This window comes from Canis aureus, chromosome 11, assembly GCF_053574225.1.
Source record: "Canis aureus isolate CA01 chromosome 11, VMU_Caureus_v.1.0, whole genome shotgun sequence".
Taxonomy (NCBI): domain Eukaryota; kingdom Metazoa; phylum Chordata; class Mammalia; order Carnivora; family Canidae; genus Canis; species Canis aureus.
In genome coordinates this window covers 48,857,708-48,876,304 of record NC_135621.1, presented here as the reverse complement: position 1 = coordinate 48,876,304, position 18,597 = coordinate 48,857,708, and the positions used below count along the sequence as shown (strand labels likewise).

Sequence of the window (18,597 nt, the reverse complement as noted above, 5' to 3'; positions counted from 1 at the left end):
CACATTCCTGGCAAACATTTTGGGAATATCTCAAATGTAGAGGGGTATATTATAGCACCTATATGAAAGACTTAGTCCTTTGAGATAACTTTAAAACATTTTTGAATCTTAACTACTCTAAGGACCTGTGTATATACATTTTTGATGGCATATCTTTGTAGTACATAACTTTATTTCTCACATAGTCTGTTGGCCTTTTTTCTTGTGGAACTACATATCCAAGGTCTTTATATTATATTTTTACTGACCTCAGATGATAGAACAAATATATTTTAGACTTCAAAGGCTATTTATTGTGTTTCTTAGTAATTGTTAGTTAAGCAATTCAGGGATTTAACTATTAGTTACCAAAAAATGGCTTTTAGTTGGTTCGTTCTAATATTTATTTAGATTTAAAATTTTGACCACTATCTTTTAAGTTTTTTAGGTCACAGAAAATTAAACATATCAAATGGCAAAGAATTTAAACTAAAAGAAACTGGTATTTCGGGATCCCTGGGTGGCGCAGCGGTTTAGCGCCTGCCTTTGGCCCAGGGTGCGATCCTGGAGACCCGGGATCGAATCCCACGTCGGGCTCCCGGTGCATGGAGCCTGCTTCTCCCTCTGCCTGTGTCTCTGCCTCTCTCTCTCTCTCTCTCTGTGTGACTATCATAAATAAATAAAAATTAAAAAGAAAAAATAAAAGAAACTGGTGTTTGAATCAGTATGTTTGATAACTATTAGAAATGAATAGATTCCCAATTAAAATAAACATTGATGTACCTATAACCAAATTAAAAATTAAGCTTAGAGTGATCTTTTCCCTTGTATTATACAATTTTGGAGCAATCATAATAGAATTAATATTATTGAGCAGTGAAACCCTGAGACCCAGTGTGCTGAACATGCAGTTTGACAACTGTGGAATTGGGATGAGGACCCATGTCTCCTGACCTCAGCCTAGTGCCGTTCTATGTGTGTTACAGTGAACTTCCTTTTTTCTGTCTTTAGGACATGCATGTGGGTAGATGTTTCCATGAGATACAGGTGTGGGAGCTCTGATGCAGAATTTCTGAGACTGATGTGATCACTTTATTTTCCACACATATACATGGATTTTCACCAGGAATAGCCTGGTGGATTTGTACTTTTGTGTGAATTTGTATTTTTTTTTCTATTGAATTAGCTGAATGGAAAGGGGATGGGGAAAGTACAGGACTATGCTGCCCAGGTAAAATAAGCTTCAATGTACAAAAAAAAACCTTTGGTCTATATGGAAGTAACAAAGATGATCTGGCCATAGTTATAGCAGAATTTCTACAGGAAAAAGCATACTTTTGCTGGAGAAAGAGGTACTTAAAAAAAAAAAAAAAAAAAAGCTTGGGCAGCCCCGGTGGCGCAGCGGTTTAGCACCACCTGCAGCCCAGGGCGTGATCCTGGAGATTCTGGATCGAGTCCCACGTTGGGCTTTCTGCATGGTGCCTGCTTCTCCCTCTGCCTGTGTCTCTGTCTCTCTCTCTCTCTCTCTCTCTGCGTCTCTATGAATAAATAAATAAAATCTTAAAAAAAAAAAAAAGCTTTATCAATGTGGAATTTCCCAACTGAATTATTTTCAAAATCCTCATTACTGGAGCTGAGTAATAATAATCAGTAATTATTATTAAAAAAAAGTCTAACCTATATTCTGGGAATAAGGGAATTAATATTTATATTGAGTTATACTTATGTGGCAGGCTCTCTTTTTAAATATGTACTATTACTTCAAACTGAACTATTTCAGTGACAGTTACTGAGTCTGTGCTTTTTCTAGGATTCAGAGAAACTACAAGGCTTATTCCAAGCAGCATTGGAGCTCAGCTCAAGCACTAAACCATACGACTGTGTGACAGCTTCCTACCTGTTGAACTTCTTAATCTGGCAGGATGTCCTGCCCTCATCTCTGTTTGACTCCTTAAAAACTCAGCAGACTGCATGCGAAGATGGCGATAAGTCTGCTATTGTGGTGGAAAGGAACACATTAATGGGTTTGTATTGAATAAATGACCTTTTGCTGTTGCTTATCAAAACCAGTATCTTACTCTCTCACTACTCATTTAGTTAGCACAACTAGCGGTTAAACGTTTGTTTGTTTATTTATTTATTTATTTATTTATTTATTTATTTATTTTTTATTGAAGGGTTTACTAGCATATAAGAATACTGTGAATTTCTCTTTTGCAGGTAAATAGTGTACTCAGCTATAACACTGTTCCTAAACAGAGGGTTCATGTTAAATAAGTACATTATACAAATGTACATTAATAAAGCTCTTATTTAAATAGGACCTCTTTCTCTACCAAAAATGTAGTGGTTTTTTGGCAAAAATTTTACTATGACTATAACCAGATAATCTTTGCTATTTCTATAAAGAGCAGAGTTCCTTTGTCTATCAGGTTTATGTTTTAACTGACTGTTAACACCCCTGCCTTTTATTCTTCTCACACAGCCAGTTCTAAAACCTAGTTGGTTGGCTTAGGTTTAGTGATTTCCAACAAATATTTATTGGGGATTCATGGGCTTAATTTTGTGCTAGTACGGATGCCCGGGTGGCTCAGTGGTTGAGCATCTGCCTTTGGCTCATGGCATGATCCCAGAGTCCCGGGATTGAGTCCTGCTTCGGGCTCCTTGTGGGGAGCTTGCTTCTGTCTCTGCCTCTCTCTCTGTGTCTCTCATGAATAAAAAAATAAAATCTTAAAAAAAAAATTGTGCTAGTAAATCTTCATTTTGTAGTTGGATTTTTGCATGAATTTTGATATGGACTTTTATTTAAGAAAAAAGAGAGAGCGAGGTCAGATGCAGGGAGAGTGTTAAACACCGTTCTCTCCAAGATGGTAAAAAATGCCCCAAGAAAGACAACTAATAATGGGAGAAAATTAGGAGGCCATGGGTAGTTTTGGTGGAAATGGGGTTAGAGAGGTGACAGTGCCATGCCATGGAGGATGGCACTTGTCCACTCTAGTTGCTTCAGGGCTAGATTTAAAAGGAGATCCTGACACTTGGGATCCCTGGGTGGCGCAGCGGTTTGGCGCCTGCCTTTGGCCCAGGGCGCGATCCTGGAGACCCGGGATCGAATCCCACATCGGGCTCCCTGCATGGAGCCTGCTTTTCCCTCTGCCTATGTCTCTGCCTCTCTCTCTCTCTCTGTGTGACTATCATGAATAAATAAATAAAATCTTTAAAAAAAAAAAAAAAAAAAAAAAAGGAGATCCTGATACTTGACAGGAAGAGGTTTGCACTTAGGGTAAACTGTTCATGTACAGGCTTTCAAATTCAAGTCATTTAAAAACTCCATGAAATATTTCAAGCATTCAAAAGTATTTAAATATTTATAAGATTTACATGGTAAGAGTATAAATATGTCACAAGTTTTATTCCCAAGCCAGATGATAATATTAAGAAGTACAACAGCACCCATATTTTTTTTTTTAGCACCCATACTTTTAAAGCTTATCTTCTATCCTAGCTCCCTCTCCCTGCCATATAATTACTGTCCTGTGTTTTATGTCAGTCTTTCATTTTGTTTTTACCAAGATTTTTATCACCCATGTATATATTGTTAAACAATATGTTTACTTTTACTTGATTTTTGAATTTTATATAAATAATACCATATGTATTTTACAAATTTACCATATTTTTTCAATATATTTTCCTGTTGATTGACTTCTTTTTTCTAAATAAATAATGCTGATGTGAATATTCTCGTATATATTTCTTCTAATAGATATGTCTAAGAGTTTATGGTAAACAAAAAAAGTAGAATAGCCTAGTCATAAAGTATGTGCATCTTCAACCTAACTAGACAATGCCAAATTTTTAAATTACATTCCCACCAATAAATTTTGAGAGTTGTGGTGTGTTACATTATCATCATGACTTGCTATTGTCAGATTTTAAATATTTGCGGAATATAAAGGTATCTTGTGGTTTCATCTTGCATTTTTCCAATTGCTAATGTAATTGAGCATCTTTTTTATGTGCTTATAAGCCATTCATTTTTCCCCTTCTGTGAAATGCTTGTTCATGTTCTTTTGGTCTTCTGTAGGGTTGTTTGTCTTTTTCCTATTGATTTTTAGGACTTTTTTGTATATATTAAATGTTAGTAATTTACTGGTTATACACAGTTCTAAAATTTATAACTCTTGAGTGGTTCGAGGAGACATTGACTATGCTGGGATAATTGGATAGTTACATGCAAAAGAATGAAGTTAACTCACCTACTTAATGCCATATACAAAAATTAGTTTAAGATGGATCAAAGACCTAAATGCAAAAACTAAAAACAATAAAACTCTTAGAAGAAAACATGAGTATAAATCTTTGTGATCTTAGATTAGGTAGTTTTTTCTTAGATCTGACACCCAAAGCACAAGCAAAGAAAAAATAGATAAATAGGACCTAATGAAAATTTGAAACTTGTGTTTGTCAAGGGTGCCATTAAGAAAGTGAAAAGACAACCTTTTGAAAGGTTGGGAAATAGGGAAACCTTTTGGAAAGAATGAGAAATATATTTGTGGTTCCTTTATCTGATAAGGGACCTGTATCTAGAATATATAAAGAATTTTTATAACTCACTAGTAAAAAGTGTATAGCCAAATTTTAAAATGTACAAGGAATCTGAATAGATATTTCTCCATAAAAGGTAAATGTGAAAAATAATCACAGGAACACAGGAAAAGATGCTCAGCATCATTAGCCAGTAGGGAAATGCAAATCAAAATTACAGTGAGGAGGGATGCCTGGGTGGTTCAGTGGTTAAGCATCTGCCTTGGATTCAGGGTGTGATCCTGGAGTCCTGGGATCAAGTCCCGCATCGGGCTCCCAGCATGGAGCCTGCTTCTCCCTCTGCCTCTCTCTCTTTCTCTCTCACGAATAAATAAATAAAATCTTAAAAAAAAAATTACAGTGAGGAAGCACTTCACACCCAGTAGGATGGCTATAAACAAGAAAATAGACAACAGATGTTGGGATGTGGGAAGAGTACAGCCCTCGCACACTGCTGGAAGGAATGTAAAATGGTGCATTGGAAAACAGTCGGGCAGTTCCTTGAAAAGTTAAACATAGTGTTACCATAAGACCCCATAGTTCCATGCTCAGGCTGCTGTAACAAGACACCATAGCCTGGGCAGCTTAAACAATAAACATTTATCTGTCAGGGTTCTAGAGGCGGGGAAGTTCAAGATTAAGGTGTAAGCAATTTCTGTTCCTGGTGAGAATCCTCTCCCTGGCTTCAAACAATGCCTTCTTGCTGTGTGCTCACATGAAGGAGTGAAAGCAAGCTCTGATCTCTCTTCTTCTAAGGACTATAATCCTGACATGGGAGTCCTACTCTCTCATGACCTCATCTAAATGTAATTTCTTTCTAAAAACTCCACTTTCAAATATGGGCTTGGGGCTTCAAATAGGAGTTTTGAGAAGGACACAAACATTTTAGTACTGGGCACATACTAAGAGAAATGAAAACTATGCCCAAACGAAAACTTGTATGTGAATGTTCACAGCAGCATTATTCATAATAGCCAAAAAATGGAAACCACTCCCTTGTCCATCAACTGATAAATGGATAAATAAAATGTAGTATATTCATATGATGAATATATTCAGCCATAAAAAGGAATGAAATAGTTGTACATGCCATAATATGGATGAACTTTGAAAACACTAAGTGAAAGAAGCCAAGTATTTTATGATTCTGTTTATGTATATCTAGAATAGGCAAATCTATAGAGACAAAAAATAGATAAATATTTGCTTAGGGCTGGAGAAGGTGAGAGGTGCAGGGAGGGGAGTGACTGACAAAGAGTGAGGGTTTATTGAGGTGGGGAGGATTAATGTTCTAAAATTCATGGTAGTGGGATTCCTGGGTGGCGCAGCGGTTTAGCGCCTGCCTTTGGCCCAGGGCGCCATCCTGGAGACCCGGGATCGAATCCCACGTCGGGCTCCCAGTGCATGGAGCCTGCTTCTCCCTCTGCCTGTGTCTCTGCCTCTCTCTCACTGTGTGCCTATCATAAAAAAAAAAAAAAAAAAAAAAAAAATTCATGGTAGTGATGATTGCGTAGTGTCTGTGACCATTAAAAACCATTGACTTGTACACTTTAAATGTATAAATTACATGGTATGTGAATTCTATCTCAAGGAAGCCATTTAAAAACAAAACAACAACTGTTCAAATAGCACATGACACATGGGCCTGGATCTGATACTCAGAGTATATCTAGGAGGACTGATTCAGAGTAAATGATGAAAATGGATCCAGGAAGTTAGAGACAGACACAATCTGTCTTAACTGGAAATGCCTAACAGGCTAGATAACTTTGAAAGATCTCTTTTTAATATAAAACCTCCAACATGGGTCCCTGGGTGGTTCAGTCAGTTGGGTATCTGCCTCAGCTCAGGTCATGATCCTGGGATCCTGGGATTGAGTCCTGCATTGGGCTCCCTGCTCAGTGGGGAGCCTGCTTATTCATCTCCCTCTCCTCCCCTTCCTGTGCTTGCTCTCTCTCTGTGTGTCAAATAAATAAATAAAATCTTAAAAAAAACCCAAAACTCTGACAAAGTTTGGTTGATATCGGATGTTTTGTGAGGACATGTAGCTATTCCCAAATTTACCACTGTGTTTGTAAGCTGGCATTACTTTGGATTTTTGTTTGCTTTTTTTAGTTATCAAATGCTTGTTGGAAAATCTTGAGGAAGAAGTATCTCAGGCTGAAAATTCTCTGCTTCAGGCAGCAGCATCATTTCCACTGTATGGGCGAGTCCACTGTGTAACAGGAGCTTTGCAGAGGTTATCTCTAAAGTAAGTATAGCCACAGCTCTCTCCTGAGCACACATTTGAGCTTTAAATTCTTATTGGAATGTGTCCTGGGAAAGGAATGGATTGCCTTAAAGGTAATTAAAAATTAGATTTTAAAATGTACCTATATACACATATTTTTAAAAATTTAAATACTGCATAGATTGTACAAATTTGAAACAGATTTACCTTCTTTGATGTATTCATTTCCATTTAAGGATTTTGAATTTTGCTTTTAATGTAAATTTCCTTATTGCTCTTATTGCAGCAACCTGCAGTTGGTGAGTGAATGGAGACCTGTGATCGAGAAGCTCCTTTTGATGTCATACAGGCTTTCTGCTGTGGTGTCTCCGGTCATTCAGAGTTCCTCTCCAGAGGGCCTCATCCCAATGGACACTGATTCAGGTCAGCAAATGAAACAAGCTAGAATTTCTGTATTTTTTGTTTATTACCCTCCTTCTCCTGCAAATCTTTCCTTTGGGAAGATACAGAAGCTAACTAGGTGGATCAAGAAATTATTTATTCTGACTAGTGATAATTCTACCACTTTACTAATGTCTTTAACTCTTAAAAAAAGAACCAAAACAAATAAATAAACCAGGTGGTCAGCAAGGTACTTCCTTTTCTGGGGTAAATTGGATTTTCTAATATTGTCATTTCAGAGCACCACCTACCAGGTAGCTGCTGGGGCTGGGAGTGTGGGCACTATAAATTAGGGAGTTGGGGTTTAGTCAGAGATGGCAGCTTGTTAGGAATCAGAAATTGGCAAAGAGCATTTGACATACAAAGACCATTTAATTAAAAAAAAAAATAGAAGGAGATACTCAAAATGCCCTAAATTGAACTCATGAACTTTCATCTGCCTTTTCCCTCCCAACCCCTGTGTCTTTGCAAATGGGCCTCCTGTTTGTTTAAGTCAGGATCCTAGAACTGTTTGACATCTCTCTTTTGTTTCTTATATCTTGCCTGTCCTCATGTTCTTTCAGTGGTACCCCTTAAATATCTCCCAAATATGTTTTTTTATCTGCATCATCTTACCTTACTCCAGGCTTTTATCTCTCTTGTCTGGATGACTCCAGGGGCCTCCCAACTGGTTTCCCCCCATCTACTTTTAGCTCCTTCCATTTTCTTTTTATACCGTATCCGCAGCAATCTTTTCTACTTATGTAATTCATGTTACACATAATCTCTACTTAACCCTTGTGCTCTATGCCACCCCATGCCCCTTTTTAAAAATACTTGAGTGACCTCAGACCAGGTCCTGTAGTAGTTGGGCTCTTTGCCAGTCTTGTCTCTTTTTCTTCCTGAAGTGTTTTTCATGGAGTTGTTGCAATTTAAGAGAGATTTTATCAATATTTTCCTCCCTTGTCCTTAACAAGTGCCTGGTAGAAATAGGTACACAATAAATATTTGTTATAATGAATAAATCAATGAATGAGCAATTACTGAAAGTGATCCCACTCAGTGCGTGGGATGTCATAGGTGGCATATATATACCTGCACTGTAACAGCCAGAAGGGATTGGTTGTGAAAAGTACACATTTGGTGTTGAAACAAAGTTTGTGAATGCATTTTGGAGTACAAGTGAGAGGCTTGTATTGAAAACACTCTGAGCATATCATAAATACCCAACTAAGTAACCTGGAGTTGTATGTTTGCACAGAATGTTTTGTTCTTTACCAAAAATGAATTGGCAGATTGGTGATGGTTCATGATACTAAGACACAGTTACTTGTTTATTTTAGCTGGTAGTCCACCGAAATTTGGTGATTTAGTTTTCCTACTTAAACAGTACTTGGGAAAAAGGAACATCCAATCTGAAAGCTAAGATTTGGATCAGGCAAGTACCAGTATATTCTGGATGAGAAATCTTGAGTATTTGTCACCTACAGAGTATGCTAAAATTCTGTTTATGGTTAAAGTTTTAAAATATCTGTTGGTCTCAAAAACAGTCTGTGGCCCACAGACTTTTCCTTGATTTTGCTTTTCTTTTCTCTTCTGGTTGTCTCCATTTCTGTTTCTGTCCCACATTATCCACCATGCATTCTGAATTCCTTGAAATCTTTCCTGAAAGCCATAAAAATGAATGGGTAAAATTTTACTCTGATCATCCTTTCTTTCTTAGTCTTTCCATGGTTTCTATTTGGAGCCAGTGTTACTTTTTCATGGCTGTCAAAATTTGTTTTGGCAATATTTCTTGGAAGCCACAAGTGAACATAAGATGTTGGTTGAATCATCATGACAGCACTTTGGGTCTTTGTATCTCCTATAAGACCTAAAATGTAAGTGTATTTAATAGGTATATAAAATACCTGTTCTTTGATTTGTTAATTGATTTCAGGTGACTAGCCATTTTTTTTTTTTTTTTTCTTAAGCCGTCTGAGCCTGGCTAGCTCTTTATTACCTTGTTAGCTGTTCATTCCCTTAGCCTATGTTACTGAACCTCTGCCGTGAGCCAGTTTCTGTTGTAGGCTCTGGAGACTCAGCAGTAAACAAAATGCTACATTTGCAGAGCTTAACATTTCCTAATCCATTGAGTACTTAAGGAATAAAAATGAAGTTCAATATAATACTAGGACTTATAAATCATACTTAGAAAGCAGTATATTACCTAATGCATTTCAAAGTCAGATTTGAAGTCTGTATAACATTCCTGGGCTATAAAAGATTTTTTTCTTTATTTTTAATTGAAGTATAGTTGACAGTCCAATATTGTATTAAAGATTGTTTTTGTTGTGGTGGTTTCTTACCTCTTCATACAAAATTGCCTGAAGTTTAGTTCTTTTTTCACATGCTTGAGCACCATATTTGAGATTCTTGGACAACACTAAGAAAAGCAATGTAAATGAGATGGTGGTCTTTGTCCTATGAAGAGTTTCTGGTGGTTGTTTTGTCCTGTCTTTAGCCAATGTAAAATTTTTACTGCATTTTAAAAGCACACTCAAGTGTCATGAAGACCATATGTAAATAATTTTCTCATTATCTACCCCATGAGTCCCTTCTAATAGACTTGATTATCAAGTATTAAAAATTATAAAATTTGGGCAGGCGCAAGCCCGGAAGATGGTGGCGGCTGGAGCTGGCCGTCTGAGGCAGGCAGCGTTGGCCTTGCTGCTCCGGAGCCCGCGCCTGCCTGCCCGGGAACTGTTGGCTCCGGCCCGGCTCTATCACAAGAAGGTTGTTGATCATTATGAAAATCCTAGAAACGTGGGTCCCTTGACAAGACATCAAAAAATGTTGGAACTGGATTGGTGGGGGCTCCAGCATGTGGTGACGTAATGAAATTACAGATTCAAGTGGATGAAAAGGGGAAGATTGTGGATGCCAGGTTTAAAACATTTGGCTGTGGGTCTGAAATTGCCTCCAGCTCCTTAGCCACTGACTGGGTAAAAGGCAAGACGGTGGAGGAAGCTTTGACCATCAAGAACACGGACATCGCCAAGGAGCTCTGCCTTCCCCTCGTGAAACTGCACTGCTCCATGCTGGCCGAAGATGCAATCAAGGCTGCCCTGGCTGATTACAAACTGAAACAAGAACCTAAGAAAGAAGAGGCAGAGAAGAAATGAGCCCTCAATGAAGTGTCCAGCAGTGTCTGACACCTGCCACGCGGTCACTGTAGGTGTTCAGAAGCCCCTCACACTACAGTAAAACAGCTCTGAGATGCACAGAGCATTTGCTGGTCACATGGTGGCTCTAGTGCAAGAAAAATACAGTTTATTCGTTCCAAGTCCTGTGCTTTCTTTCATCCCACTTTATCGCCTTAATCCAGTTTGTGTATATTTTGAATTGTGTGCATGGCCTCAAAACTGAAATCAATCACGAAGTCTCAAGTGTGGTTAATCCACAAAGTGCGCAAATACCTAATCTCACCTGAATCTATTTTGAGGAAGATTACTAGTAGAAGGCCTTGGTATGATTATTTGATAGAACCAATTATTGTACATAAAACATTTACATATATAATATATATAATAAAGGAACGTAAGATCAAAAAAAATTATAAAATTTGGAGCACCTGGGTGGCTTAGTAGGTTAAGTGTGGGACTCTTGATTTTGGGTCATGTCATGATTTCAGGGTTGTGAGATGGAGCCCCAATGAGCATGGAGCCTACTTAAGATTCTCCCTTTTCCTCTCCTCCTTCCTCCTCTTCCTCTCTCAAAAAAAAAAAAAAAAAAAAAAATCCCAAGGGCCAATACTCCAAAGGGAAATCTGCAGGGGCTGTGGAACTGGGGTTTATGCACTCCTTTCTCTCTCCCTCAGAGTCAGCAAGCCGCTTACAGACGATTCTAAATGAGATTCAGCCACGAGATACTAATGATTACTTCACTCAAGCCAAAATACTCAAAGAACATGATAGCTTTGATTTGGAAGACTTGAATGTCAGTGTGCAGAATATTGGTGCTTCTGCAGAGGTCAAAGGTAGCATGTATAAAGTAAATATTGTAATATTGTAATGGAGATTTCAGTGACATAATGTACAAAATGTGCTTTTTATATATTAAATCAGGCTGCAGATGTTTGCAGAACATTTCTAGAAAGTAAAGTCTTTGAGCTGATCAATGATTTATTTTGGAGAATAAGTTCTAAGACTTTTCCCAGGAAATGGTGCACCCTGGTGCAGTATATAAGGTGCTACAACAGAAAGCCTTTGAGTGCTAACACCTGTCTTGGCAGTCAGGTGGTGGAAGAGCAGTGACGCTTCGTCAGCTTGGGTGACGCGCTCTGTCAGCTTGGGTTCCGGCCCCGGTCAGCTTCTCCCAGTGGTGTGCTTCGTTGTCTGCAGTGAGGGTTCTTATAGTCAAGCAGCCTTGACTTAAGGGAGATCAGCCTTATTACCCAGTAAAATGTGAACTGCTCTGTTGTATCAAGCCTCCAGAAGTTGTGTTCTTCTTGCTTGTTTTCTCATTATTTTATTATATTCTATAATGTTATAAGAAGTCATCAGCAGTAATATCTTAGTGACTTATTACATATTCTACAGTCTCCACTAGATGGAGATATTGTCATAAAAGTTTCTCTTTGTGATTTTTTTTTTTTTTAAATTACACACTATAACATCTAAATATATGCTTGTTGTAATAGTTTCAAGCAACCCAGAGGTAAATTTGAATTAAAAACAACTTAGAGCCTTAATTAAAATTTCAATTCAGTGTTTACATTTTATCTTTAAAAAAAGTACAAAAAAATAAAAGTCCTTCATTTACTCCCCATCCCACTTCTTCCCTTTTGAGTGTTGTATGTGCTTTTCGGTCTGTTCTGTGTATTGATGTATATGTACATTTATTCTTTTAAGTTTAGTGGGCTCTTAACACAAATGGTATTATAAATATTGGTTTGTTAACTTGCCTTTTAAATTGTCTTGGATTTTTTTTTTATGTTAATACTAAAATATTCTAAAAGCTAGAAAAAGAGAGTAAGCATAATTGGTGCTTATTGGCTGTGGAGCTTAAATATATTTTGAAAGAGAATTTATATTTTCTTTTGATTTTAAAAGTTTTATCCTGCCCCTTTACTGATATAACAGCCACCTTCACCAAGATGTATAATGAAGTATATTTATTATAGTCATAATGTATGGATGACTAAGAGGCAGAAAGAGTTCGTTTCATTAATTTCTGAAAATTAGAAATTAATTTTGAAATGGTATTGTGTTTTATTTTAAAATTTATTTTGAAAATAGTATATCAAATACTTAGCATGATTCTTACTTGGAGCACATGCTCAACAAATGTTAGTTGTTTTCTCATGAATAAATGTAACAATTGGTTTGTTTGAGCAGGTTATTCTTGGGGAAATCATGAATAATCTTATTCTAAGAAACTTGGAATGTGAGTAATCAAGTGTCTAGTGTTGCAATCAATTTTTTTTTTTTTAAGGTAAAGAAAGAAAAACATGTGATGTAACTGCTCAGATGGTGCTGGTATGTTGTTGGCGAAGTATGAAGGAAGTTGCTTTACTTTTAGGCACACTGTGCCAGCTTCTCCCCATGCAGTCTGTGCCAGAATCTTCCAATGGATTATTGACAGAGGAGCAGGTAGGGTAGATGTTTATTCCACCTGCTATAACTTCGGTCATATAACTCAATTTAAAAAAAGATGAGTTTTGAATTTTTCTTTAATACAATATACAGATGTCAACTAAAGAAAATTCATGGTGGTATAGAAATTAGACCTCGTAATACATTTCACAACTGTGGCATTTTTAGAACTATTTTTATTTTCCTAAATTATAAATATTGTAGATTTTACCTTCTAACTTCAGTATTGTCATTTAATTTTTTCTCCATTTAGCACATATAAATTTAAATGACATTGTCTAGTTAGTAATATCCCACAAACCTCTTAAATTTCACGAAGGAAAAAATGTAATATATTGGTTGATTATGGATTCTTGTTTCCCACTACATTGAAATAAAGTTGTAGTCGCTTTGGTTTTTTGGCTGACTTTTATTTTAAGACCACAAAGTCAGTTCACCATCTGGGACTGTTCAAGTGACTTGAGTGCAGTGTTTACAAGAAATTAGCTTACCACAAGCATTTCATTTGGAAATATTTTAGATTTATTAGATTTCTGTTTTTAATTGATTCCCTCTTCCTTTCCATATGGTTTCAACAAATCTATTTCCCACCATTTTCCAGCAAAGATATATAACAAATACTTTCATTTTTAACCTTTTTCAAATAAAGATAATTTTTCCCCTAGGGAGTTACAACATTTAGGAACAAAACAAATATTGTAGTACGCTAAATGCTGATTATTTCTATAATAACCATGTGACTAGTTCCATGGAAATAATGCTAATATTTTTATTCTCACACTCTCTGCAGCCATGTGCTTGCATCTGGTTAACAGCTGGGCCTGTGATGTTGCAAGGCCCTGAGACCAGCCGAGGGGAACAGTACACTGCCGGCATCATTGTGTTCCTTATTCTCTTCCAAATCAAATAGGCGTCAGTGTTCTAGAGTTACTTGTAGTCATTGCTGGTGACTAGCTGGAGTGCCAATGCCAACATCTTTGCTGAGGAATCCAGCTATGATTAATGATTACTTCACTGATGTTCACCATCTTACTAAGAAGTAAACATGTGCTAGAATCTCTTTAGTGTTCAACTCTTCTTTTCAAGGACAAGTTTAAAACATTTAGTTTTTTGGGATTTGTTGAATAGTGTTTAAAACAAAAATTCAGGGAAACATATTTTGCTTTTACTGTAGTTGAGAAAGACCTGAAAGCTTCCTGTGAAAACCATCTGGCCTTGACATCTTTTACATAGCATCCAAGTCCTCTGAATTTATGTAGGATAACCTTGTTGAATTGAGAATTTATATAAAATAAAAGAGATGTTTGTAAACAAAACAAAACAAAACTCCCAAAACTGAACAGCAACAATAACAAAGCAGAGAACTCTTCTATTGGCTTTTTTCTTGAATAAAAAAAAGAATCTCGTTTTTTTCTGTAAAATATTAATTTCTTTCCCTAGTGAGATTCAGTCATTTTTCCATATTGCTGTTCATGTGGTGCCATCACATTTTTGGTTTGCGAAGAAATTAACTGCTGAATGAGCAATCAAGAGTGTACCGTTCCAACTTTGAAACCCTGCCGCCTATGGAAGACTTTATTCTGGTGTCTGATGTAACTAGAAGAAATGCCTCCGTTTAGGAGCATTTAGTCAAAATCAGTCATCAAGAAATTAGTGTTATTCATATAGCTTGAGAATTCCTACTTTCAAACCTCGGATTTTTTTCCGTGAAATCCTTTTAAATTAAAAATACTCCCTTGTACTTAAAACTTTGAAGAGTTAAAAATATGTATATGACAGAGAAGAACATGATTTGCATTGGAGTGGCTGGGCCATCCTGAGGTCCACTATCCTTCCCAGAGCACAGTCACTCTTACAACACTGCAGCTTGTGTGCACCTAGCAGCAAAACTAAGAATTTAGGAGTCAGTATCTTAGGTGATTGGTGACTACAACAGACGTGCACAGACAGAGGCAGCAAAGTGACGTAGAGGCAAAAGTCACTTTGGGGAAGAATCTGGGACTTGCATTTCTTATTCCCAAGAATAATAACAACTGTGCTCTGCTTTTCTCTCAATGGTTGAGGAGGCTGTTCCATACCTAACCTAAAATATTGATAGTCAGCTTCATGCTTCTTTTACTCTCCATTTGCCCGTCACTCTTGAAAAAGCAATATGATTCTATTAAAATGTGAAATCGGATGTCTCAAATGTAGACAGCTGGGAGAATTTCTTTTGTAGCCCGGTGCCTTTAATCCCATCCTAGTTTTAGGGCCATTTGTTGAAGGGATGACCACTGAAATCCTGCATACATGAGGGTGGTTTCTAACCAGCTCACAAACCGTGAGATACATTTTGAAGATTACAATTTGCTGCAGTAGGAGAAGGACTGGTGCCCATTTGCAACTGAGTATTCCTCGCTATATTCACAGACTGTTAGAGCTGGAAGGATCACAGGGATGATAGGATCCAGCCCTCCTGTACAGGGCCAGGCTGAAGCCCTCAGGTGTTACCTGGTTTGCCCAAGATCACAAAGCTGGTTTGTGGCAGTTAGGGGACAGGAACCCAGCTCTCCTTTCCAGCCTGTGTTCAGATACGGCACAGTACTGCCTTTGTTCTGAGCTGCTCATTTAATTTTTCTTTAAATTTAATTTTCCCTGCTCCCCATACCAACCAGACTTTTACAAGCAACAGGACAGTAAGGTAACTTGCTACTGAGCTTTTTAGCAAATGATTCATTTCCCTAAATCACTTCTTGTGAAGCAGTGTGTCCTCCACGGCTTCAGCAAGAGGAAAATGTGTTCATTCAGAGGCATGTCTGACTTTCCTCCTGCAAGGTAATCACCTAATGAAAGGTTCTTTCATAATGTCCCTGTATAAGAGGCAGAGATAAAACCAACTTTGAGGGATGTAAGTTGAGACCCTTAAAGAGTGGGCAGTAGGAGCAACCTTATCTCACAACTTCCTGGCTGATGTGTGTTGTCTAGGTTTCAAGCTGGACGTTTTGCTGATGGAGAGCTTTTACTTGACACATTTTGTTGGTCCTCTTTCCAAGGGATATTGGATACCCAGTGCCTACTGACTTTTTTAAGCAATTTCCTCTATCTAGAGTATCAACTCATATATATTTCCTCTAATATTCTTAAAAGAGAAGCTTTGGGGTAGATTTTTCATATTTGCTTTCCCCTTCCTAGTAATTATCACCACAGAAATCACCTGAATAAAAATAATTGCCAATGGTTAGAAGTTAGCTACTTTTTAAAAATTCCTACTGTAGATTTTGTTATAATTTTTATGATGTGCATGGCTAAATGGGTTTACACATTTTCTCAGTGTCTTTCATTACTGTGTTAAATTTTCTGTAATGGGGGATCCCTGGGTGGCGCAGCGGTTTGGCGCCTGCCTTTGGCCCAGGGCGTGATCCTGGAGACCCGGGATCGAATCCCATGTCGGGCTCCCGGTGCATGGAGCCTGCTTCTCCCTCTGCTTGTGTCTCTGCCTCTCTCTCTCTCTCTGTGACTATCATAAATAAATAAGAAAAATTTAAAAAAATTTTCTATAATGGGCTGCAACAGGGGATATGTGTATTAGCATCTATAAGTCTTAAACTGCCTTTTTTATTTTGCCAAGTTTTATTTTTTAGAAATTATGAGTAAGTATTCATTGAATTGTACTAAATGCAGGTTACCAATTTTAAGCTGTGAAATGGATTTTTTTTTTAAAGATTTTATTTATTCATGAGAGACACAGAGAGAGAGAGAGGCAGAGACATAGGCAGTGGGAGCAGGAGGATCCCTGCGGGGAGCCTGATGTGGGACTTGATCCCAGGACCTTGGGATCACGAGCTGAGCTGAAGGCAGGCACTCAACCACTGAGCCACCCAGGTGCCCCCGAAATGGAATTAGACACATCTTTTAGTCACCTGTTTATTGACTATTGTACTACAAGGGTGTTGTGGGAACATAAAGAAATGTAATATGTGGTTCTCTGACCTGGAAGGGCTTAGAAATGTAGTAAGGGATACTATCCAAGACAGATTCATTTTAAAAAGTAAAGGTCATCAGTTAAAATGACACATGGCTAAGAATTTGCTAGAAAGCAAAGAATAAACTGCTGGTAAGAAGATGTATAAAAACCAGAAAACTATTTTTTTTAAAGATTTTATTTATTTATTTATTTGAAAGAGAGAAGGAAGGGGGGGCAGGGCAGAGAGAAAGGGAGAAGCAGCCCTGCTGAGCAGGGAGCCGATGGTAAGGGAGGGGGCTCCATACCAGGACCCTGGGATCATGACCTAAGCCTAAGGCAGACGTTTAACCAACTGAACTACTCAGGTACCCCTCAATACCAGAAAACTATTATCTCTGTTGTTATTACATAGGGGAGCAATGTTTGGGCTTTGAAGAATCCTCACTATTAGTAAGAAATACCTATTGTAGAGAATGTACAGTTTGAAACATTAATTATCTTACTGTTATGTAAACTTTTATAAACTGTTCTATTTAACCAAAGTGGAATTAGTGACATTCCTAAGTTTGTAAGAAGTGGTTGTGTCCTAAAGTCAAAATTAAGGTTAAGAGATTAAGTCTCGGGGATCCCTGGGTGGCTCAGCAGTTTAGCACCTGCCTTTGGCCCAGGGTGCAATCCTGGAGTCCTGGGATTGAGTCCCATATCAGGCTCCCTGCATGGAGCCTGCTTCTCCCTCTGCCTGTGTCTCTGCCTCTCTCTCTCTCTCTCTCAGTCTCTCATGAATAAATAAATAAAATCTTTAAAAAAAGAGATTAAGTCTCACTACTTGATGATACAAAATAAAAACAAAAATGGACATTTATTGTTGGCTAGTCTGCCAGGTACTCTTCTAAATGCTTATATGAAAAAAAACAAAAAAAAAACCAAAAAAAAAAAAAAAACAAAAACCAAAAAAAATAAATGCTTATATGTGTAATCTAACTTATTTCTCAGATTAATCCTTTGAAATAGGTTCTAATTTTATCCCCATTTTACAGATGAAGGAACTGGTTTAATTAGCTTATATTAGTAAGGTAGCTGAGTAGGGTTCCTGCACTTAGCCCTCCCGGCTCCAGAGTATCACAGCTTGACTACCACATGTGCTTTTTGTAGAAACATTTCACCAGTACTTAAAGCCTCATGGGTTGATCTAACTTTATAATGAGTGGAATTAGCTTTGATTTTTCAGCTGTATTTCTCTCAATAGATAGAGGACAAATTTTTAAAAATGCATTTGCATTTGCCCTTTGTGGGTTTTAGGCCCTAGATGAGCATTTAGCTCCTCTAATTTGTCCACTGGTGAATTACAGATGCCTAGAGACAGGGAAGGTAGCTCTTTTCCCCTGTGGAAATGTATGCCCTGTAAAACTAGAAAGCATGTTAATTGGCCTTAGAAATAGGTTTTGGGATGCCTGTGTGGCTCAGCGGTTTAGCGCCGCTTTCAGCCCAGGGCCTCATCCTGGAGTCCCCAGGGTCAAGTCCGACATCGGGCTCCCTGCATGGAGCCTGCTTCTCCCTCTGCCTGTGTCTCTTCCTCTCTCACTCTCTCATAAATAAATAAATTTTTAAAAATATTTTTAAAAATAGGTTTTATGAAAATTTAGAATGAGGATCTGCAAATTTAAAATGATAGTGACTAGAATTTAATTTTAAGAATAGAAATCGGTGCCTTTTTTTTTTTTTTTGGCATTTTTACCTTAATTCCCTTTTAAAAGTCTCCAGATGTGTGTTATTCATTAAGAAAATACTTTGTGAAAACCTCATCC

The 18,597-nt window shown here is 37.5% G+C and overlaps 1 protein-coding gene and 1 pseudogene across 8 annotated transcripts in view; both read left to right on the top strand.

Moving 5' to 3' along the window:
- THADA (THADA armadillo repeat containing) overlaps positions 1-18,597 on the top strand; it is a 332,898-nt gene that overhangs the window by 39,566 nt on the left and 274,735 nt on the right. For all 8 annotated transcript variants that reach the window (XM_077915220.1, XM_077915219.1, XM_077915218.1 and 5 more), the window contains exons 18-22: positions 1,790-2,003; positions 6,679-6,814; positions 7,080-7,216; positions 11,073-11,231; positions 12,689-12,846. In XM_077915220.1, the coding sequence (XP_077771346.1) occupies positions 1,790-2,003; positions 6,679-6,814; positions 7,080-7,216; positions 11,073-11,231; positions 12,689-12,846 (804 nt within the window). The remainder of the gene's footprint in view (positions 1-1,789; positions 2,004-6,678; positions 6,815-7,079; positions 7,217-11,072; positions 11,232-12,688; positions 12,847-18,597) is intronic.
- LOC144324041 (iron-sulfur cluster assembly enzyme ISCU pseudogene) lies at positions 9,838-11,014 on the top strand (annotated as a pseudogene).